The sequence below is a fragment of the Alosa pseudoharengus genome, unplaced genomic scaffold, assembly GCF_046254945.1.
Source record: "Alosa pseudoharengus isolate Yale_2024_CS ecotype anadromous, Long Island Sound unplaced genomic scaffold, YU_APseudo_1.1 YU_APseudo_1.1_scf_20, whole genome shotgun sequence".
NCBI lineage: Eukaryota > Metazoa > Chordata > Actinopteri > Clupeiformes > Clupeidae > Alosa > Alosa pseudoharengus.
In genome coordinates this window covers 31,498,250-31,520,585 of record NW_027468664.1, presented here as the reverse complement: position 1 = coordinate 31,520,585, position 22,336 = coordinate 31,498,250, and the positions used below count along the sequence as shown (strand labels likewise).

The 22,336-nt window shown below is 45.9% G+C and overlaps 3 protein-coding genes across 3 annotated transcripts in view; 2 read left to right on the top strand and 1 right to left on the bottom strand.

The window, feature by feature from the left end:
- Positions 1-3,411: 3,411 nt before the first annotated feature.
- On the bottom strand, positions 3,412-7,315 carry LOC143136402 (uncharacterized). Its single transcript, XM_076297109.1, has 7 exons — positions 7,187-7,315; positions 6,408-6,610; positions 6,178-6,270; positions 5,980-6,075; positions 5,529-5,639; positions 5,313-5,436; positions 3,412-4,933 (listed from the first exon to the last, which is right to left on the bottom strand). Exons 1-7 carry the CDS (start codon positions 7,236-7,238, stop codon positions 3,462-3,464), a joined length of 2,151 nt encoding a protein of 716 aa, XP_076153224.1. The 5' UTR covers positions 7,239-7,315; the 3' UTR covers positions 3,412-3,461.
- A 285-nt stretch (positions 7,316-7,600) lies between these two features.
- On the top strand, positions 7,601-14,703 carry LOC143136399 (uncharacterized). Its single transcript, XM_076297106.1, has 9 exons — positions 7,601-7,741; positions 8,328-8,530; positions 9,919-10,017; positions 10,517-10,612; positions 10,709-10,819; positions 10,946-11,060; positions 11,318-12,317; positions 12,408-12,460; positions 12,855-14,703. The coding sequence occupies exons 1-9, from the start codon at positions 7,705-7,707 to the stop codon at positions 14,342-14,344; spliced, it is 3,204 nt and encodes a 1,067-aa protein (XP_076153221.1). The 5' UTR covers positions 7,601-7,704; the 3' UTR covers positions 14,345-14,703.
- Positions 14,704-15,496: 793 nt separating this feature from the next.
- The window catches only part of LOC143136499 (EF-hand calcium-binding domain-containing protein 6-like), a 35,355-nt gene continuing 28,515 nt past the window's right edge, over positions 15,497-22,336 (top strand). The window contains exons 1-3 of the mRNA XM_076297224.1: positions 15,497-15,605; positions 16,002-16,189; positions 19,004-19,107. Coding sequence (XP_076153339.1) covers positions 15,497-15,605; positions 16,002-16,189; positions 19,004-19,107 — 401 coding nt within the window. The remainder of the gene's footprint in view (positions 15,606-16,001; positions 16,190-19,003; positions 19,108-22,336) is intronic.

Genomic DNA, 22,336 nt, shown 5'->3' with positions numbered 1-22,336 from the left:
TGACATCACTGCATCTTGAGTTGTCATAACATAAGTCAGCATTTCCTTTAGGTGTTCCCCCTGGCATGTGTTTGTTCTTGCAACTGTAGCAAGGCACATCCCATGACACACCATCACAAGACACAGTTACGCATATTTACCTTTTTTGATCAAATATCTCATATGTTGTCCATCAAGGTTCAAAATCCCTGCACAGCCCTTCTTCCTCCAGGCGCTGATCTCATGTTATATTCATATTTTTTAAATGGAAAAAGTCTATGATAATTATATGACAATGATTCAAATGATTGATATATAAAATAACAATTATCTGAAAATGTACTGGACACCAGACTTGGCATGACTTTGATTGGGATGTTGTGTATTTTTTTCTCCACCTGGTGGCGCCAAATATGTAGGGTATTAAACTGACTTTGCCCATCTCAGATGAAGTGAAAAGCAACCGTCACTATTGTATGTATTGACTGCATGTTGCATTTGTTCTTCATAATTACCTACTTCTTTAAACAGTTCTACATACTTGACTAAATAGATTTAACTGATTGCAAATACATTCAGACGTTTCTGTTAGTTATACTTTAATTGTAAAAATATTAATTCCATGCTCATATTAGAAACTGCTTGTTTTTCAGCTGTGCCTCTCTTACGCATCGTTCTTCAGAGGCAGCATTCCCAGTCTGGTCAGGTCTCTGATTGAGCTGAGAACCACCTCTATGACCATCATTGTAATCCTCTCAGGCTTCTCTGGTGTGGGTACAGTGGTGCTCACTGGGGCAGCAGAAACGTTTTGGCGTTTGATAGATCCAGAGGCCACAAAGGCTGATTGCTGTGCTGCTGCTAGTGCTGCTGCTGCTGACTGAGGCTTGGAGGCTGTTTGGGCAGGTCTTGAGGCTGGCGTGGCAGCAGATGACTGTTGGTTGCTACATGGAGATCTGGAGGCCACTGAAGCAGTTTGCTGTGCAGCTGCGGACTGAGAACTGGAGGCTGTTTGGGCAGGTCTTGAGGCAGGCGTGGCAGCAGAGAGCTGTTGGTTGCTACATGGAGATCTGGAGGCCACAGAGGCAGATTGCTGTGCTGCTGACTGAGGCTTGGGGGCTGTTTGGGCAGGTCTTGAGGCAGGCGTGACAGCAGAGAGCTGTTGGTTGCTACATGGAGATCTGGAGGCCACTGAAGCAGTTTGCTGTGCAGCTGCGGACTGAGGCCTGGAGGCTGTTTGGGCAGGTCTTGAGGCTGGCGTGGCAGCAGACGACTGTTGGTTGCTACATGGAGATCTGGAGGCCACAGAGGTAGATTGCTGTGCTGCTGCTGGCTTGGGGGCTGTTTGGGCAGGTCTTGAGGCTGGTGTAGTAGCAGGGGCCTGCTGGTTGCTACACAGAGATCTGGAGGCCTCAGAGGCAGACTTCTGTGCTGCTGCTGACTGAGGCCTGGATGCTGTTTGGGCAGGTCTTGAGCCTGGTGTAGTAGCAGGGGCCTGTTGGTTGCTACTTGAAGGTTTGGAGGCGGACCCAGTAGCCTCTCGAGAAGCTGCTCCAGACGGAGACGTCAGTGCAGGTGCTGATACAAGTGAGGCTTTGCCTGGTAAACAGAACGGCTTGCTCCTTTTTCCAGGCTTCAAGTAATCTTTAAACTTGTTGTGGTAAGCTGTGTTGGCAGCCTGCATTGCCAAGTTGTGCGTGAGCAGGTAGACTGGTTTGGTGAAGCCTACCTTCCACAGCTTAGCGTCATTGGTCAGGTCATTTTTACAGGTGTGCATCAGGTGGTCCAGCATGATGATAGTGACGTGACCGGTGAGACGTGTTATCAGGAGCTTGTATTGGTCTAGGGTCCACTCCTCCATCTTCTTGGGGAGACACTGTTGTTCTCCCTGCCCTTTGTTTTCGGGCATGAGGAAAATGGAGGAGAAATCTTTGCTGATCTCGTCTTTGGTGATCAGCTCGATGAACATCACCTCCACCATGTCAAACACTTTTTTCAGCATCTCCTCAGCCAACTGCTGGTCAAAGGCCTTCACCTTCTCAACAATCTTGGGTGCAGAGGGGAGATGCTTCTGTACAATTTCTGATGTCTGCAGAAGAGACAAGGCATGATTGGATTGTGATTGTTGTTGGTATGTTTTCGTGAACAATCAATGGACCTATATTTTGTATCCACTATAGGGCATAGGGTAGGTGGGTAATAGCCTGAAAAATGATTATGAAAAACCCTACCGTAGGTTCCATCATTATCTTCAGCCCTTTTCTAATCATCTCCCTCAGTGCAGTGTTCTTGAGTTCTCTTTCCTGCTCTTCATCTGTGTCCTCCTGTGCGTAAGACATTCAAAGGATTACAAGTCACTAGTCTGCAATTTGGATAGACCTGCTAGAAACTATTACAATTCTCCCATATGCCTCAGAAAATCTGACAGCTGTTTTAAGTTGTTAAAGGTCTTGTTTATGAAGTTTCATTAATGACACACTTTTATTAAACATGTATAATGACCTACCTCTAATAACTGTGTAATAGCGGTTAATTGCTCATAAGATAGGCCTACATCAGGCATGGGGACAGTCGCGGAGGTTTTGCTGAGAGGGAGGGTAGCACAGTTGTAATAAGGACTTAACGAATAACGGTAACTTTAAATGATCGGATCCTGTTAAGTATTCGTACCTGGTGTTCCCTGTTGCCTCCGCAGCACCTGCCGCAGTCTCCTCGGCTTGTGTCCTCTTTCCATGTTTTGTCTTTTTATAACATTAACAGATGGTTACCGTAAAAAGAAGTTAAGCTAGTATGGCAGCTGCCTTAGCACTAATGATACGTGATAAACAATCACAACGCACGCTTCCATTAGCCTACACATTTCTCCAATTTCAATGATACATAACACATATTAATCAGTAAAATGTCACAGAAGCAAACATATCTCATAATTACCCTCTGTGGTTATCATGCGCTATACAAATAAAACTGACTTGACTTACCTTTCTTCCTCTTTTCGCCATTTTCTTCGTTACTAACTTCGTTGCTACGGATATGTCGCCACTTCAGAACGCACAACACTAACTTCACATTCCACGCGCATAGATACTGTAGAATCATAGCGCAGAATGCATTTCATCCAGAGTGTTGAAGACATAGACTGTATATTTGAAGATCAAGGAAATCAAATCTTTCTCAGCACTGTTGAATTGAATTGAGTGTTGATGTTTGCAATATTAGAATTAGATTATTAGACTATTACTATTATCAGATTACTATAATTAGCAATACATTTTTTTCATTAAACTTAATTTGCACAAACTTCCCAATTCTCTTATAAAAAAATAACTGCCTTTTTTATATATTTTTTATTTGAAATGAAGTCAAGTATGAATCAGCAGGTGAATTACAAGGAACACCCTTAAAAAACATTTCTTTATTAGTCAGGGGAGAATGGACGGGACATGTCTCAATTTTATTTTATGAAATGTCAAAATCTTGTACTTTTACAGACTCTTTCCAACGTGTGTGAACATGTGTCTTTTGAGACGTGTGGAGGTGGAGAAGCACTTCTTGCACTCCCCACAGCTGTACGGCCGCTCGCCCGTGTGAGTCCGCAGGTGCATGGTGAGGTCCGAGGAGCAGCGGAACTTGCGCTCGCACAGCGTGCAGGGGTAAGGGCGCTCTCCCGTGTGTATGCGCCGGTGCAGGAGCAGCTCCCCAGACGTGAGGAAGGTCTTCCCGCACTCGAGGCACGGGTGCGGCCTCTCTCCTGTGTGCATGAGGTTGTGGCGCACCAGCGATGTGGATTTGGCGAACACCTTCCCACAGTGGGCGCAGGAGAAGGGCCTCTCCCCTGTGTGGGTGTTTAGGTGCTCGGCCTGTGCCCGCTTGGTCTTGAAGCTCTTGGGGCACTGCGGGCACGGGTAGGGCCTCTCGTCCGTGTGGCTGCGCCGGTGGCGCGACAGCTCGCCGTGCGTCAGGAAGCTCTTGCCGCACGCGCCGCACGGGAACGGCCTCTCGCCCGAGTGGACGCGCAGGTGCCGCGTCAGCCCCGCCAGCTGCGTGAAGCTCTTGTCGCAATACGAGCACGGGAAGGGCCGAGTGCCGTTGTGCGTGAGCTGGTGGCGGCTGAGAATCTGCGGCTGGGAGAAGGCCTTGCCGCACACTGGACAGGCGTACGGCCGCTCGCGGCTGTGGATCTGCTGGTGCTTCTTCAGCAGCCACCAGTGGGTGAAGCACTTGGCGCACTCCTCGCACGGGAACGGCCTCTCGCCCGTGTGCTTCATCTGGTGCCTCCGCAGGTCCGACGGTCGGCCGTAGGACTTCTCGCACTGCGCGCACTTGTACTGTCGCTTGACCACGTGCGTCTGCCGGTGCTGCAGCCTCTCCAGGATCGTGTCGAAACTCGCGCCGCACTTCTGGCATTTGTACTTGCCCCTGGCGTCGGCGACTAGCCCCGCCGCATCCAGCTCTTGGGGTTCCAGCAGTTCGCCAGAGCTCATGCCACACGGCGTCCGCTCGTAGTGCAGCTTGAGCAGGCCGAACTGCGTGAAGCCCTTGGCGCACTGCGGGCACACGTATGGCCGCTCTCCGGTGTGAATGCGCTGATGCCGCGTCAAGTCCCAGGAGTTCTTGAAGCCCTTGCTGCACTCCTTGCAGATGTAGGGCCGCTCGCCGGTATGAATGCGCTGGTGGCGCGTCACATCCGACGAGCGCGTGAAGCTTTTGCCGCACTGGGGGCACGAGTGTACTCCCGAGGGAGCCACTTCTGTTACAGCGTGGATGGGAAACGGCTGGGGGAACTCGACCCGTTGGAAGGTCTTCCTTGATGAGGTTTCCTCAGCAGCTTTCTGCAGCTTGGTATACTCCTCGGGGTGACTTTTCTCAATGTGCTGAAGTAGGTAGGACTCCTGCATGTGAAAGAAGGGGCACTGCGAGCAGGCAAAGACCTGAGAAGACATCTCCACAGTGTGACCTTAAGAGATGTGAAGAAAAAGAGGAAATGAGTAGTGAGTGACTGAGAAGGATGATCCACATAATTACAGACAACTCTTGATTTTACTTACATAGGTTTTAATTAGCAGAAACTCATTAAGCATTGCACACATTTGCATATAATATTAACTCTAAAGCATGCTCTAAAGTCAGATTTAAAAATATTTCCTTACATTCCCAAGGTGGCCTTCAATGTTATTCACCATGTTATTCTAGGTAGCGTAATACAGTGCATCGCCAACTCTTTAGCTGATACCAGCACTAGCACATGAACTAGGCATGTCTGTAGTACTAGTCCTGTAGTCTGAAGCTCTGGGGAATATAAAAACTTACTTGCAAACTCAATGTGTTAGGTTTACCTTGTGCCCCAACATTCTCAAGGCTTTGGTGATGCTGGAGGAGAGTTCTCAAGTCCTCTGGCTGAGCGAGAGACTCCACACATTCGTCCAACACAGAGGGGGCTGAGCTAAGCCAAGACACTGTCTGAAACAGCACAACAGAAACGCACACAAATCAATACCTTGCAGACCTTGCACAGGGACATAACTTAGGAAAACTCCTGTGAAATCTATTACCTGTCCAAGATCAGGCACCGGTAGCAGTTTTTCTAATCTGGAGAGGAACTCCCACACCAGAAGCTGCAAGTCTGTGTCGTATTTATTGCCGTATTCCACTGGAAACACCTCCTGCACAACAGGTAACAGTCAAATAAATTGTCTGATCAAACATACATAGTGAACACACTCACATTCTGACCAAAAGCTCTTTACAGTAGCTTAGCTCAAGTGGATAACACACTATGTGTATCCAAAGGTATTAATGGGCTATATTTAAAGATCCACCTTGTAGTGAGTATGCTTTACATTTATCATTACTTACATACTCACATACACTCAGACAATAATGCCCAAAAGATTTTTAAAAAAGTGTTTTTGTTTTAGGCTCTAGAAATAGGCTCTTCCATGTATTATTAGGTTCATTCGATTTTATATTTGAAACAAAATAGGAAAAGGGTGGGTTAACTACCTGAAAGAAGTGATCCTTCTCAGCAGGGTCTTTCAGCAAGGTATGTACCAGCTCCAGGAAGATGGTCTCTTCTGCATCCACCTGAGCATCTCCACTCTACAAAGTTGCACTCCAAACATCAGCACAAACCTTTGCACAAGTATTTATATGTCATGTAAGAGCTATCCTGTAAAAACACGTCATTAAAAACAAACTCACTCCTGTATGTCCCGGAGGTCTAATGCGATCTAACAGAGGCTGGATTGACTCTGAATTGGCAGCGGTATCACAACGGCACATTTCAAGGATCAACTGAGAGTATAGTGGACAAGAAGAAAAAAAGGTACATAGGCCTAATGTTAGTCGGTGACCATGAAAATTGTAAAATGTCTTGTACGCTAAACTCTAACTAGTACAGCCTAAATAACACTGTAGTTCATTCAACTCACCCTGGTCCGTAGATTAAGTAGCAATTGGGCCCTCTGTTTGCAAGTGAGAAGATCAGGGACTGTCTCTGTCACCAAACTGACAAATTCCTCCAGTTTTCCATAATCCATGATGTCTCTCCTTTGTGCCACCTGCCACATGGCAGCTGAGACTAGCCGCAGTGGTGGGATCAGGAGACGCAGTGAAGACAGAGGGAGAAATATATCTGTAAATAGAAACACACAGGTCTCAATCCTCCTCATATTGATCAGTCCCTGTGAGATAAGATATTAGAGAACAGTTAAGAGTAACAGCTTTGGAGTTCAGTGGCCTGGACAGATGTCTTCAGACTCTTCACAATCTTCATATATTTTAACTAATACAATCAAGAGTGAATTGTATCATGTGCTGCTCCAAAACAACCCTAGAATAACATCTCATTTAATTACCCACTCTGACAACTTCAGGTCATCAGGTGTGTAACGTTGTGGGCTCACTCACTAACGTTGCTCAAAATTTGTTTTGCAAGCTAACTAACTTGCAGCCTGTTGTAAAGTTGTTTGTTACCAGGTCTTCTACCAAAACATTGGGAGGACGATCTCACGTGTAATCAATCATGTCCAGTCAGCAAGATGCAACACCTTAAGATGACCTTTCATTACTTTGCGTTGAATAATGTGTCTCCCACCTTCCATGTATAATGTTGCATAATGCTAATGATAACCAATGATGATAACCAACCAACCTACACGCTAGCTGTGGTGTGCTGTGCTGTGTGCATGCAGTTTCTAATTACACCTACCTGCCGAATCTTCGATGCATGTTTCCATTACAGTGGAAATATGAGCATTCATGTGCAATGACAGTGTGGAAGGAGAGTCCTTTACAGTTTTTGCTATCTTGAAATTGATTTCCTGCGCATTCTGACCATTTCGTGATTTCTGGGGACGTTTCGAATGATGTCATGACGTAGTTTTCAATACATTAGAGGGACTTGTAGTCTTTAATGTTTCAGAATTCCTTTTAAGAGTTAAATAACAAGGTTGTTGCCGGTCGACATAAATTCATCTCAAATATGTATTAAAATAAATATGTTTTACATAATTTCAGAACATTCCAGATGTCCGATAACAATACTTTACACGTTTGACTGATATCGTTACGTTTTCTGAACTACTACTCCCAGGATTCACCTTGAAGGGCAACAATCCTTGGCAGTAGCAGTAACCAAGCGTACTTGAGCTAGTTAGGTTGAGTTGATGCGTTTATTCCAAGGATTTTGTTTTGTTTTTAGCCCCTTGCTATTGCCGACCCGCAATTATGGACCAGCAACTCTCATCTGAGAATGATGATTCAGGTGTTTGATTCTTCCTTTTCACTGTAATGCTTGTCTAGTGAGCCTGATTCTCAGCCGTAACTCATGAGACTGCTATCAAGCTGCTAGCTGACGCTGCATTGAATAGTGTTTTCAACAACAATTCCAAGTTATTTATTTCTTGTGCATTCTCAATGGTTATTAAAAGTGCATGTCACAAGTCCGACACAATGCTTGTAGGACAAACGGTCAGTTCAAAACATAAACATGTGCAGGTATCGCAAACTTCCCATACTTGAAGCGGATCAATGCTGCGCAGATTGCTAGCATTGTTGTTGGGGTGTTGCCTGTCTATGGGTGTTGCTTGTTGTACAGTTAAAGATGAAGGCAGCTCCTTTTTCATTGTATTACTACACTTGCAACACTGAAATTACACCCGATTTTGTGTGAAATAAGGAGAGCTGAATTAGTTAAGTATTGGGATCCTCAACGGGTGTAGTAGCCTATCAATTATGACAATGAATGTGTCTGCAATGACAGGGTCATGATTAAGCTATTTTAAACTTTGTTGTGTACTGTAATGAAAACAGCACAGTTTTTCTTTATCTTTCTGTTTTTCTCTTCAAAGCTGTCTCCCTCCCTCTGTCCTCTCTACGGCTCCTGGTTCCACCATTGAGGCTGATGACTGCGTTCATGTGGCAAGTGGTGCAGCAGAAAAAAATCATGCACTATGACAAGCTTGATGAATTTGTTACTGTGGTAACAGAGTTGGCTCCAGAGCTGCTTGGTCACAGAGAAAAGATCCAACTTCTTCTGGGACTGCGTGCCAGGGTGAGCAAGTATTATTCTCCTCAGTGTGTCTATGTTTATGTGCTCAGGCGCGCAGGAAGACATTTTCGGCAGGGGGTGCGGATGCGGCCGGGGGGGGGTCCACGTAGAGTTTATAGAATTCTAAAGATACTATGTTACACAGGCTGCAGACCACTCTACCTCTGTCTCCTTAAAACAAATAAAAAAAACACTCGCCCCTCCCCTGCATGAAGAACAGATGAGCTGACAGTTCGCACAACCTATATCGCAACAAGCGAACTCCAAAGACCAGCGATGAAAAAATAATATACATAAATATCTGTGTAAATGCGTACGTACAAACTAAAATATTATTTGCCTAGTGCAATCAATGTAAATTGTATAATATGGATAATATATCCATTATCAAACTGTCTGTTAAAACAAAGAGCTCGCTGCGCCAGGATGGTGTTAGATGACAATGTTTATTTTAAAAACTACCACAAGTAGCCTAGGCTATGCCTAACAATTCATCAAAATAAAAAAGCAATAAAGCATGCACATCCAAAGTATTAAGTTGTGTGCTGGACAAAAAGGTAAAAAATGGAAGAATGAAAAAAAGTCCGCTACAGCAGCTCCCAACAAATGCTTAATTTATTGCGACGTTTCGGGCACTCGCCCTTGATCAGAGGGCTAGTGCCCGAAACTTCGCAATAAATTAAGCATTCATTGGGAGCTGGTGCAGGTGTAGCGGACTTTATTTCATTCTAACAATTCATCGAAACCAGGTTAAATCACATAACAGAATGATCATGAGCATACAACAATTAGGCTACTGTGTGAAATATACAGAACATGCAATAGCCTAATTACTTTCGTAATCACAAACACATCAAATAAAAGCGACAGGCTCCCATCTGGGCCTGCACGGCGGCAGGAAAAAGAAGACGGAGATGTGACAGAATGATCATCAACATCATACAACAGTGCGTAAAATATACAGAGCATGCAATAGACCAATTACTTTCTATAGCAATAACAAACGTAAAGTTGGAGATGTGACAGAATGATCATTAGCATCATACAGCAATTAGTGCGTATATACAGAACGTGCAATAGCCCAATTACTTTCTACAGCAATCACAAACACATACAATTAAAGTATGTATACAAAAACGATATAGGCTTATTATTAAAATTATCCCTTTCTTCATCTCACAACCCAAACATGTCATACAAAATGTCGTGGAACAGAAACAACAACCAGAGATTTTCATAAACTATCATTTTATTGTCATCGAGGTTTTAAAGCTTCGCCACCAGGGGGTGCTGCAGCACCTGCCGCACCCCCACTTCCCGCGCCACTGTATGTGCTGTTTGATGTTGTCGGTCATTTTATGTTAGCATGTATTTGTATGCTTGTGTTTTAGCTTCTTTTAGAGTTATGTCGTGGCCCAGTAGATGGACCAACAGTCCAGCACTACTTGGACCGAATGAAAAGATGCTGCCTCCCTGCTGAACTGTCATTGGTATGTGGAGCGAATGTCTATTCCCTGTGAATAAGCACATGATATTGTGTATTGTATCTCGCAGCATGTTGTGTTGGCTTGGATGTTGATTGGCCTGTTAATGGGCCTTTACAGACCCCAGGTACAACATGCAGTACATTTGCGACAGCCACAATTGTGCATTGTTGTTGAACTTGGCATGCCGTGTAATGTGAAATAGGCTTGGTGGCTGATTGGCCACTGTGGGAAATCCCCCGCCTATAGGAATTTAACACCTTTCCTGTGGTTCTCTAAAATATTGTTTAGTAGCTGTAACGTTATAGTGTGCTAACCTCGACAACCCAACAGTATTCAAACAGTATTCTATTCTAAAGGCTTTTTATCTCATTTCAATAGTACAACATTGTATGGTGGGCAATTTTGATATTGTGGTGGGCCGCCACAAATTAATCAATGTATGGGAAACACTGTTCTAATAATAACTATATATGTATGATCTGAAATTCCGCTTTTGTCTTAGGTGAAAGATTCAGACATCGAGGCATCTATGGCAAATTTTGAGAACCTCATTTATGCCTTATTGAAAGATCCTGTTGAGAAAGCATATTTCTTCCAGGTTAGATAATTTAAATTTTAGTTATTAATTAATGTTTGCAGAAAAAGTTGGATATAGAATTTATTTTTAAGAATTTAAAAGTGATCTCCATATTAGGAGGTATATCCAGTGGAATATGGACCCAGATATGACACTGCAGTTAAGGAACTGATGCGGGAATTACTTTCAAGACTTGAGCAATTGATGTCTTTACCAGACATGGAACAGGTACATGGCATTGTAATATATTCATTGTTGTTTCAAAATTGTTGTTGCTTCATAATTGAAACATAAGTGGATCTAGATCTACTGAATGTATTGTGGATGGAATGAAAACATATTTTTCCTTTACAGGTCGTGTCCTGGCTCACTGCTGTTCCTGCTTTTTTTGAGAAATGTGTGCAGCTTGGGACAAAGGACTTGAAGTTCCTGCTGCAGCACTGTCCAAGTCGCAAACATTTGAACCCTGGTTAGTTGATGATGCACACCACTGCACCTTCACATGTCTTAGTGTAACAGAGGTCGTAATTCGTCTGCCGCTCATGGGCCTCGAACTCGCCACCTCAACACACACCGACATGGGTGTCGAACGATCTAACCACTTAAGGTTAGGGGTGTGAGGATTTACACGGGCAACTAGCATGCTAGCTCAGTTCGCCTCCGTTACACTAGCATGGCTTTAATGACTTATAATTCACTTTCCCCCTTTTTTCTCTGGTTTCTCAGCTCCGTCCACTTCATCCAAGGGGGACAGCATCCTGAGTTCTCTGGCCACCCCTCCCCCTTCCATCAAGGTTGTGGTGGCCACAGAGCCTGTGACCTATCACATCAGTTCAGACTCGACCTGCGTGGGCATCCTGAGCACCGGCTCTCTGACGGATGTCGTGACCGAGACCATCATCGTCACCGAGTACTCTGAGGTGGAGCTCAGGACGACCGAGGAGGGCGACGCTGTGACCATGGAAGAGGACCCGGCCAATGTCGTTCCGCTGGTCAACGAGGAGATCGAGGTGAAGATGCAGAGCGATGGTCCAGTGGAGGCGAGGACTGTGCTTGTGGAGCCGGACCATGTGAGCGAGGAGATGGTGACTGTGCTGGAAGAGCCATCGCATTTAGCTGAGTCAGTGAATAGCCAAGTCAAGGATGACGTTGTGACTGTTTCAAATGATGCAGCGCATTCACAATCGGTGGATGGTAGCAAAGTAGTGGACTCGCTGCAGAATGTGTCCGTACAGTGGGAATCCATTCCAGATGCAGTGGTCCTTGAAGGGTCCGTTCCTACACAGAGCATAGGCACTTGTAGCGTGATGGATATCGATATCAAAGAGAATGCACCTTGCAGTGAAGGAACTAGTGATCTTGCTGTGGAGAATGTGGCAACCTCAAGCAAGGATGGGGTGGAGAACAACGAAGGCAACACCCCCCTTATCAAATGCAGTCAGCAAGATGGCAAAACAGCACCTACAGTGAAACATTCACCCGAAAGTGAAACTCTCCCATCACTGAAGGAGTCTGGTGTGGTCGAGGAACTCTCGGCAGACGTCTCAACTCCTGAGGTCCCCGAAGTTCCTCAAGCGGTCACTCCACGTCGCGGCCCTGGGAGGCCGAGGAAGAGCGAGCAGAAGAAGACTCCAGTCAGCACTCCGAGACGAAGGGGTAGACCGCCCGTTTTAAAGAAGGAAGAGGATGACATTGCAGTGGTCGCCCCTCAGTTCTCTGAGGAAGAGTAAGAGTTGGGAGTGGAGGGCCTGTGTTTGGAAAACATGTCTGTATTGGTCTTTTCATCTGTATCTGATGCTCATTTATATTCTTTTAGGAGCGGCAAAGAAGTCTTGAAGTCAGAGTCTGACAGAAGAGAAGACAGGAGAGGTGTGGAACATGGTCATGTGATGTATTCATAATGTCTAAGCTCACAGGCTAGAATACTTAGGTTACATATAATATGAATATAACACATGGTCATGTGTTATATTCATAAATGTCTAATGTCTAAGCTCACAGACTGGAATACTCAGATTACATATCTCATATTGCCTACAGGTGTATTGGACATACATGTGACCACAGACTGTAAAATGATCCAGATGTTGTATTCCTATTTATAGTAATTGTGTAAATGTTAACACTGACTGCTGAGAGTAGTTTTTCTCTGTCCTGAGGATCTATTTATATCATATATATGATGATGTAAAGGTTATCTGCCCTTTCTGGGGTTTCACTGTTGTTAATGCTTAATGAAACTTTTGTATCTTTTTCTACAAAGGGGAGGGGCAACAGGACAACAATCAGAATTCTCATCCGGACCAGCTGAGCAAGGCCACGGAGTCCAAACAGAATGGCGCAGATGTTTCCAAGCCCTTTGCCGGCCCTTACCGAACGCGAAGGTCCTCGTCCTCCTCCACCTCCTCCTCAGTCGTATCCTCGAAGGACCCAGTGGTCAAAAGCCCTCGCTACCGCTACACGTGCGACACCTGCGGCAAGACCTTCACCCGCTCGTCGGACGTGCGCCGACACCAGCTGATCCACACGGGCGAGCGGCCCTTCCGCTGCTCCCACTGCGAGAAGACCTTCCAGCACGCCTGGGACCTCACCAAGCACCAGCGCAAGACGCACGGCGAGTGCATCTTCCGCTGCCAGGCGTGCGCCACCGACTTCCCCAACCTGCGCTCGCTGGCGGCCCACCACAAGAAGAGCCACGAGGGGCCCATGGCGCACACGTGCTCCATCTGCGGCGAGAGCTTCGCGTCGGCGCCACCGCTCGTCGAGCACCGCAAGACGCACGGCGACAAGCTCCAGTACAAGTGTCCGCAGTGCGGCGAGGGCTTCGACACGCTCCTGGAGCGCTCCAAGCACCGGCAGAGCCACGTGGGCAAGCGGCAGTTCAAGTGCCCGCAGTGCGACAAGACGTACACGCGGCGGGCCGACGTCAAGCGGCACCAGCTCACGCACACGGGCGAGCGGCCGCACCAGTGTGCCCAGTGCGGCCGCTGCTTCGGCCTCAACTCGGCGCTCAAGAAGCACCAGGCGGTCCACACCGGCGAGCGGCCGCACAAGTGCGAGCACTGCCCCAAGCGCTTCACGCTGCTGTCCATCCTGGAGCGCCACCAGCGCATGCACACGGGGGAGCGTCCCTTCCTCTGCTCTCAGTGCGGCAAGCGCTTCCTGTCGCTCGGCGAGCTCTCCAAGCACTACAAGTCCCACACGGACGAGCGGCCGTTCCCGTGTACGCTGTGCAGCAAGCGGCTGAAGTCCAAGCGGGCGCTCCGCGAGCACATGCTGGCGCACAGCGGCGAGCGGCCGTACCCGTGCTCGTACTGCGGCAAGCGCTTCACCAAGCCGTTCGCGCTGACCCGACACCACCTCATGCACACCGGCGAGAGGCCCTTCGCGTGCTCGCACTGCGACAAGACCTTCCTGACGGCGGCCGAGGTGGCGCTGCACGAGCGTGTGCACACTGGCGAGCGTCCGTACGCCTGCACCGAGTGCCCCGTGAAGTTCCGCAGCTCGTCCGAGCTGGCGCGCCACAAACGGAGCCACACCGGAGAGCGGCCGCACGCCTGCACCACCTGCTCCAGAGTGTTCACCAGCGTCACCAAATTGAACAAACACACACTGACACATGCGAGGGACAAAGCCATTACGTGTGTGAGCTTGCCTGACAATGCAGAGGCACTGCATCAGGCCGCCAGCATAGTGGGACAGCACAGGGTTGTCCTAACCTTAACAACAACCCAGAATACAGTTGATATATGACAGTGCCATCACTGTATGTGAATATTCTTTTTTCTATTTAGCACTGCGCACACTGTACTGATGTGAAATGTTTTTGTTAAAATGCTGCTGTAAAAGTTGTTATATTTTTGCAGAATAGGTATTGATGCATTCAGAGAGGGCTCTAACAAGGTTTCTTATGTACCTCAAAACTCATAATAATGAACTGTTATTTTATATTTTCTGTGGCCCTAAACAAACAAATAATTGAATTGCATAAAGTAAAAGCATTAGAAATTAGAATGAAAAGCATTATTCTGAAAAATGACTTCTGTAAAGCTTGTGAAGCAGGTGCAGTGTGAAGTTGGATGAATAAATAATTAAATTATGAAATATGTGAATATATAGAGACACTAGCCCTTTATTAACATCAACAAGATACAACACACACTGAACTGTCCTTGATTCAATTTTTTTAATAAGACAACACCATAAGTAGAACACCCCCCCCCCCCCCCCTTCTAATTCCACCATGACCGAATGATCGAATGGACTTCTGAATGGTACCTATGGCAACTAAATTCTGAGTATTTCTAGCACTTTCACATCTGGAAAAGGCAATAAAGCTACGCAAAGCACTGCAGATGATTCGGCGAGCAGAGATCAGCCAAAGGTCAGTCATCACAGTAATTGGTAATTATTATGCAAATAATTGAAAGGAAATTTGAATTTCACGGCTATTTCTTGATGAAATAGTCCAAAATGCCTTTCTTGTGTTATTATCACCAAAAGAAACACGGAATTTTAGGCTCATAAACAAACAGCCCGTCTTGATCATCTCGGCAGGAGAAAATATGTTAATTTATGTTATTAACCTTGTGGCAACTTCAAAATCTATTTTAATTAAGCAAAGGTTAATTTGCTGCAAAGCAATAATTGCCTTTTTGTGTTGAAAACTCATCCACGTGCTTTGCTAGAACCAACTTCGGTTGCATAATAATAAAAAAGAGAATTTAAAGCAATAGGAATGTGGTCGTCCTTCGCTGCATGCTATAGGCGCGCCACAGCTGTTGAGGACTGTCTGAGGAAGGTGTGTTAGCAGATTGCCAGCCTCAGGTGACCACAGCCAGTGTTTCAAGTACACACCACGTAAACGGCCTATTTTGTTATACTGTGCTATCCGTTCAGACCGACATGTGCCCTGTGCTGTTCTCTCTGGAACCTGTGCCGCCTGCCCGTCTGGTCGTAGCTCCCACAACCCCAGCTGCACGGCCTTATCAGGCTGGTGGCCAGGTAAAGTCAGGTGAGTAGGCCTATTAGCCCTCAGCAGACACTTTAATTGTTTGTGTCACACACAATTTGTTGATTGTTGTTGTTATTTTACGATTAATTTGGAGTGTTGTGTTCAGATATCACATTTTAGTCTGCTAACTTGATAACAACATTAACATGGGTTCGTGTATTGGGTTAAATTCAGAACCTGATGGTTATTGAAAAACTGCACTATTACAGAACAGCTCACATTTACCAATTAATATAATTTGACCCCACTCTTCTGTTTGAAATCTTTGTATTCCTGACTGTTATTACTGTAGTTTGGTGATAGGCCTACTTCCATTAAGCCTGTCAGTGAATAACTCAGCCTGCCTTCGCTGTAGTAGTAAACCGCTATGCGCACCCTTGTGTTTGTGCACGGTAGGACCATGTTCAAAGGCGGGCACCTGTCAGAGGCCCACGGGCCAGGAGAGGAGAGAGCAGCTGAGGTCCTGTGGCCAGACCCAAGATCTGCCCAGCAGCTCCTCCATCCCCGCTGAGGAGTTCAAACACCTGCTCCAGTCTCTCATGCCCTCTCTCTCCCCAGACCAGTACAACACTCTTATGGCTAAGGTGAGCAAGTAGCCCCAGGGACATGGGGCTCAAAATGGAAGGCTGATAATTGATTTAAGCCAGGATTTTTGGCTTTCATTTGGCAATAGGCTACCTGAGTTGCTTTATTTTGGTTGCAAGACATGTGACTGTCTTGTGAGCCCATATTCCTCTCACATTACCCAGTTTATTCTTTGATGAATGTGTCAGTTCTGGTTTGCTAATGTCTTTATGACATTAGCGGTGTGAGAAAATTCACAGTGAAAGAAATTGATTTGGTGACATTTGCTGAGGATGACACTAGAGAGCAGTAGAGGGTAGCTTCCTAAAAGAGGTTGGCCTCACACTCAGAGCCAAATTGAATTCTCAAATTGAATCGGTGACCATGTATTTGTAATGTCCTGTCAATGTCAAAGTTGTTGAAATTTGCCAATGAAGGGATCCTAAAATTGTGTAATTTCTGGTTGTGCATTAGACTTTATTTGTCTCATTGCAAACTTGTGCGTCACTGCCACATTCACCTTCCAGGTATGCGGATTTGAGTATCTGCTGCAATACACGTGTTCATTTCACAACCACCATGTGTGTGTGTGGGTGCTACACATTGGTGGTGGTTAGTGATGTTACCCTTTCACTGTGAAATGCTTTGGGTGTCTTGAATATATAACTGGAAGTTGTTGTTGTTGTGTGTGCGTGTGCTTCTGTGTTAAGGGATGGTGGGGGTGGGGACAGTCTCTCTGTCTGCCCATCTGTGTGTCTGTCAATCTGTCTGTCACACAGGAGACTACACTGTAATGCAGTGTCTTCACACCCAACGCACATTCATCCTTCAACAGTTCTGCATCACATACTTCTCTCTCTCTCTCTCTCTCTCTCTCTCTCTCTCTTTCTCTCTCTCTCAGCTCCCATCTCTGAGCAGAGTGTATTACATTGTACCTGTGATGTCAAAGACTTGTCATTTTGTACCATGTCTAAAGTATTATGCTGTCCGTAGCCTGCCGTATAAAGCGTGAGTGAGTATATTGCATGTATCTGAGTTCTATATCCTACAGCTGCTCTTACGGACTGTGTGGTTGTAATTGTCTGGCAGTATCCCTTTGTTCCGTCTGGCTGGCTAGGGATGACAGTTTGACTGGCTGTCGTCTCCTCACCACACAGATTTCCTTCTTCTCCCCCTCCGACGGTAGCAGTAGCATCCCACCATTTTAGCTTCGCCTGCGCCTCCATTTAGGGACACTCGGAAGTTGCTGGAAGTTTACTTTGAGGGACTCTGTCGGCGGGGAGAGAGGCAGCCGTTATTCATGTGACGTTTTGATGTGGCTTATTCACGCCGCTTCGTTCCGCCGGAGGGGAGGAGATGCAACCAGCTATTTCTTTTTTATTATTTTTTTATGTTTTGTTTTGTTTTTCATATTTCTCTGCTCTTCCAAAGTAGACAGTGAGAGAGCGGGTGTGAATTCCCTCTCTGTCTCTCTCTCTCCCTCTCTCTCTCTCTCTCTCTCTCACTTTCTCTTTTTCTCTCTCTAGCATGCACACTTTTACTTTTTTTTAAAGTTATCAATTATTTAACAGACAGACGGCTATTTTACATGTAAAAGAACACTTACTCAAATAATGGTGGCGAGAGAGTCTTGGAGCTGACAGAAAGCGAGGCGGAGAGGAGGAGGAGGAGGAGGGGGAGGAGGGGGGGGTAGAGATGTGTATCGCTCGCTCTGGCAGCATCAGGTTCTAATATTGCTGTTAATGTCCTGCATTGTCAGCGGGGCTAGATCATTACATGGGCAAGAGGATGGTACCAGTGCCAGTTTAGCACTCTGATGAAACACACACACACACACACACACACACACACACACACACACACACACACAGTCTGAAGGGCCCTGGATGTTTGGGGCTAATGGCGAGGCAGACGCGCTGAGCAGAGCCGGTGAGAGTTAATATGCTCTCTAGGGGATGGTCGATGACTGCATGACAGGATGTAGGCCACTCCAAAGGAGACAGAGATTTGACTGTGAAACACTAAAGTAGGCACATGTGTGTGTGTGTGTGTGTGTGTGTGTGTGTGTGTGTGTGTGTGTGTGTGTGTGTGTGTGTGTGTGTGTTTGCATGTATGTGAGAGTGTGTATGTGTCTGTGTGGTCCTGTGTGTGTGTGTGTATGTGTGTGTGTATGTGTCCATGTGATCTATGTGTGTGTGTGTGTTTCTGTGTTTGTGTGTGCACACACCTGTTTCAAATGGCCACCTGGTTTACTTACAGCAGCTCACCGTGGGGTCAGGCGCACCTGCTTTCCCCGGGGTAACTGGGAGCATCAACAACAGCCCTTTCCCCGGCGACGCACGCGCCAAATTAAAACCTGAAGCGAGACTCAGGGAGAGAGCAGGGAGCCGTGCCAGGGAGCTGCGGCACCACCTCGCAGCTTCTCCATATGTCTGCTGTTTTCCCTCCTCCCCTCACACACCTTGAGATAGAGGCCTCCATATGTGTGGCCCACTCACGCGGCGAGTTATCATCCTCATCGTCATAGTAACCGGCATCATTATCGCCCCTGCCATCGCGGTTGTTAAGCTAGTTGTCAGCAGAATGGTGGCAGCCTTTGCTGTTGTGTTTTTTTTTCCCATCACAGTTGCTTTCATCATGATCTGTAAACCCTTCATCAGTAGAACCCATCATCATCATCATCATTATCATCATCATCATCATCACTAGCATGATCATAAGGGGTTGTCATGACTGTCTCCTCTTCCAGAGCAGCTATGATGTGTCTGCGTAAACACACACTCAAACACATTGTCATTGCTTGACCGAGCACGGGTCCTGTTCTGTGTTTGCAGGTTATGCGGAGGGAAGGCCAAGTGAGTATGAACTGTCAGGACTTCATCAGGGGCCGTCCCAGCGACTGTCCACCGCAGAGCCAGAAAGGGGCAGCGTGGTCCAGGTGTGTGTGTCCTGTCAACCTCACATCACACCATCGCAATACAATACAATACAATACAATATGGACCCCACTGTGGAATTGTTAATACAGAGCAGTGTGCAATATTTAAGATGGACTCAACAGTGGTAAAGTAGCCTACAATATATGCTGTAAGGTTGTGTGGTGTGACAGTAAAAGTTGTGACAATCTTATCTTATCATCTGTGGTCCACATGGTGATGGTGTTAGTGGTCATCTGAATAAGTACCTGGTATGATGTTCTGGACTATGGCTTGTTTTGTCATTGCTCTGTCAAAGAAAGAATTGCTTTGACTGTGAAAGTGATGATTTCAATTCTCTGTTTTAATGAATTTACATTCAGAGATGGTAGAATATATTATTTTTTTCTTTCCACAACACACAAGCCATTATTTCCTTTTTAACAAATAATAATGTCTTGCAGAAATGACTGACAAACAGCAGGTAGTGGAAAATCAATTTAAATAGTAATAAAAAAGGCGAATTCAGTTAAATCCATCACTGGCCTTTATTGTCCTCAGATTTACTTTTCTTTTACTGTTTTTTACAAATGCTCAATTTCAAAGAATATTCAGAATTCAGAATTCAGAATATATATTATTTTTTACTATATTTCCGAATATACAGTACATGAACTTACATCTAAATTGACATTACCCAGCTTACTTAGACCAAGTGTGTTTTTGATACAGTATGTGATCAGAATTGATTGCTTATTGTACATAGAAGTCCCTGCCAATGTCAAGGTCACATAGCGTTTCAACTGTGTAAACTTGTGTCCTGTTGTCACTGCCACATTAACCTTCACATTGGTCTTCAAGGATCCAGATTTGTGACTAAAATACATGTCTTCATTCTTCAGTTTCACTCCCTTACTTATCTGTGTGTGTGTGTGTGTGTGTGTGTGTGTGTGTGTGTGAGAGAGAGTTGTAGCTCATATGTGAATGTTTTCTAAAGCATAGAATGAGGTTGCCTATAATTTTATTCTTTATTTGCACTTACAGCTAACTCTTTTAATCTCTCTGTCTCTCTTCTCTCTCGGTCTATTCATCTCTATCTTTCTCCTTCTCCATCTCTGTCTATCGGCCTCTCCATCACTCTAACCTATCTTTCTCTTTCCAGGTGTAGCAGTGTAGCAGAGCAACCCTCCCGCTCTCTACAAGAGCTCCAGCAGGGCCTCAAACATAAGGTGCGAATCTCTCCATCCCTCCTTCCCTCCCTCCCTCCATCCGCCTGTCTTCCTCTTCCCCTTCATCTATCTCTATCTGTGTCTCCTCCCGTTCTCCTTCCTCTTCCTCTATCACCCCCTTCCATCTTAGTATGGCATGACAACAACCCCCAAGCCAATACCGCCAGAGAGACGACTCCACCGTGATTCATTTTGTGGAAATGCGCTTCTCATTGGGGACTGTGACTGATGTGTGGATAACTGGCTTTTGTGCTTTTGTTGTTGTTGTTCTTGTTGTGGTGTTTGTTTATTTCATGTGAGGTAAATATATTCATTTGTATCTGGGAGAGTAAAGCCTCAAAGCGTGGGAGGTATAAAATAATACATCCCTGTGTGTTTGCTTTGCACATGTTCCAGATATTAACTAGGTTGTTTTCTTACGTTTTTTTTTTCGTAATGAAATTGAGGAATTTACTAAATTAAATCAGAGAGCAAATGAGTCCCCCTGAGTCTCTCCTCCTTCTCTCCATCCTTCTTTCCCCCCCTCTCTCTCTTTTTCTTCCTCCATGTCCTCCCTCTCTCTCTGTCTCCTCATTGCCTCTTAGACCCCCCCCCAATTCAATGCTATGTTCAATAATGTCAATTCAGTGAGCAAGCAAGAGGAAAGAAAATTTGAGTATACTATTAGCTTACCGTGACGCACACACACACACACACACACACACACACACACACACACACACACACACACACACACACACACACACAAACACTCACACACACACACTCACACACACTAACACACTAACTGCACTACCGCCTTACTAACTAGCGTACAACTGCTTACAAAACACATACACACTAACACTAGCACTAATGCCGTACAGAACACCTAGCAAAACCCCTCAAGAGTTTTCTTGACGAGGAAAAGAACCAAACAGACCAAAAAAGCGATGAGTCAGAGTCGTCGCCGTGTCCTTGCCGCTGACCCGAGGGTGATCGTGGGACGTCAGAAGACCCAGGCGACGCGTCGGTTGTTTAGATGCGGAGGAAGCAGTGGCGTGTCGGTGGGAACAGCTGGGCGAGCTAATGACTGATGGCACACACTAGGGTATGATGAAGTATGTGTCACAGCTGTGCCCCCCTCCTCTCCACCAACACCCCCCCCCGCCCCCCAAAACACACACGCACACGCGCACACACACACACACACACACACACACACACACACACACACACACACACACACAAATACACACACAAATACACACACACATACACAAATACACACACACAAGACAACCACTCAAACTTCCTCCCCCATGCTCACGTCACATATCAATATTCTATTAAGCCTGCTGTCTGCTGAAGACAATGGCGCTCCAGTTAGGCGTTGACAGTTACAATGAGATTTTGGAGGGAGAGGGGAAAAAATGGCTAAGGTTTTGCACATTGTTTGCGCTCTCTCCTCGTCTCACACTCTTTCGGTTTCCTGTTTTTTTCCCTCTCTCTCTCTCTCTCTCTCTCTCTCTCTCTCTCTCTCTCTCTCTCTCTCTCTTTCTCTCTTCCCGCAGTGTCTCATTCTCTGTAACAAGTTTTTTTAAAAAACAAAAAAAAAAAGAAAAACTTCTGCATTGGAAAGAGACTGCTTTCAAGATGTTCCTGTGTCATTCCCACTCTCTCTTTTTTTACCAGCAGCGACATACACATACATTCACACACACACACACACACACACACACACACACACACACACACACATACACACACACACACACACATACAAACAGACATACACACACATACATACACCTCTTCATCCTCTTCCACAGTGAACAATCATCAGACAAAATCAGATGCAGCAATGGCACTTTGATTTTTGATCTTTCACTCTCTTCCTCTGTCTCTCTCACTGTTTTCCCCTCTCCCTCCCTCCCTCTCTCCCTCTCTCTCTCTCCCTCTGTGTCATCCTTCTCTTCTGTGTGAGCGGTGCATATGTGAGGTGTAATTTGGGCTGACAGTAGAGGTGAGTCAGTGTGCATGT

What these genes read in the sequence shown, in the direction of transcription:
- LOC143136402 (XM_076297109.1), bottom strand. Translation starts at nt 7,238, where the DNA reads ATGAATGCTCATATTTCCACTGTAATGGAAACATGCATCGAAGATTCG. An exon ending in ATGCATCGAAGATTCGGCAG is followed by an intron (nt 6,611 to 7,186) that starts GTAGGTGTAATT and finishes TTCTATTTACAG; the next exon opens with ATATATTTCTCCCTCTGTCT. An exon ending in GACCTCCGGGACATACAGGA is followed by an intron (nt 6,076 to 6,177) that starts GTGAGTTTGTTT and finishes GCAACTTTGTAG; the next exon opens with AGTGGAGATGCTCAGGTGGA.
- LOC143136399 (XM_076297106.1), top strand. Translation starts at nt 7,705, where the DNA reads ATGGACCAGCAACTCTCATCTGAGAATGATGATTCAG. An exon ending in ATCTGAGAATGATGATTCAG is followed by an intron (nt 7,742 to 8,327) that starts GTGTTTGATTCT and finishes TTCTCTTCAAAG; the next exon opens with CTGTCTCCCTCCCTCTGTCC. An exon ending in TCCCTGCTGAACTGTCATTG is followed by an intron (nt 10,018 to 10,516) that starts GTATGTGGAGCG and finishes CTTTTGTCTTAG; the next exon opens with GTGAAAGATTCAGACATCGA.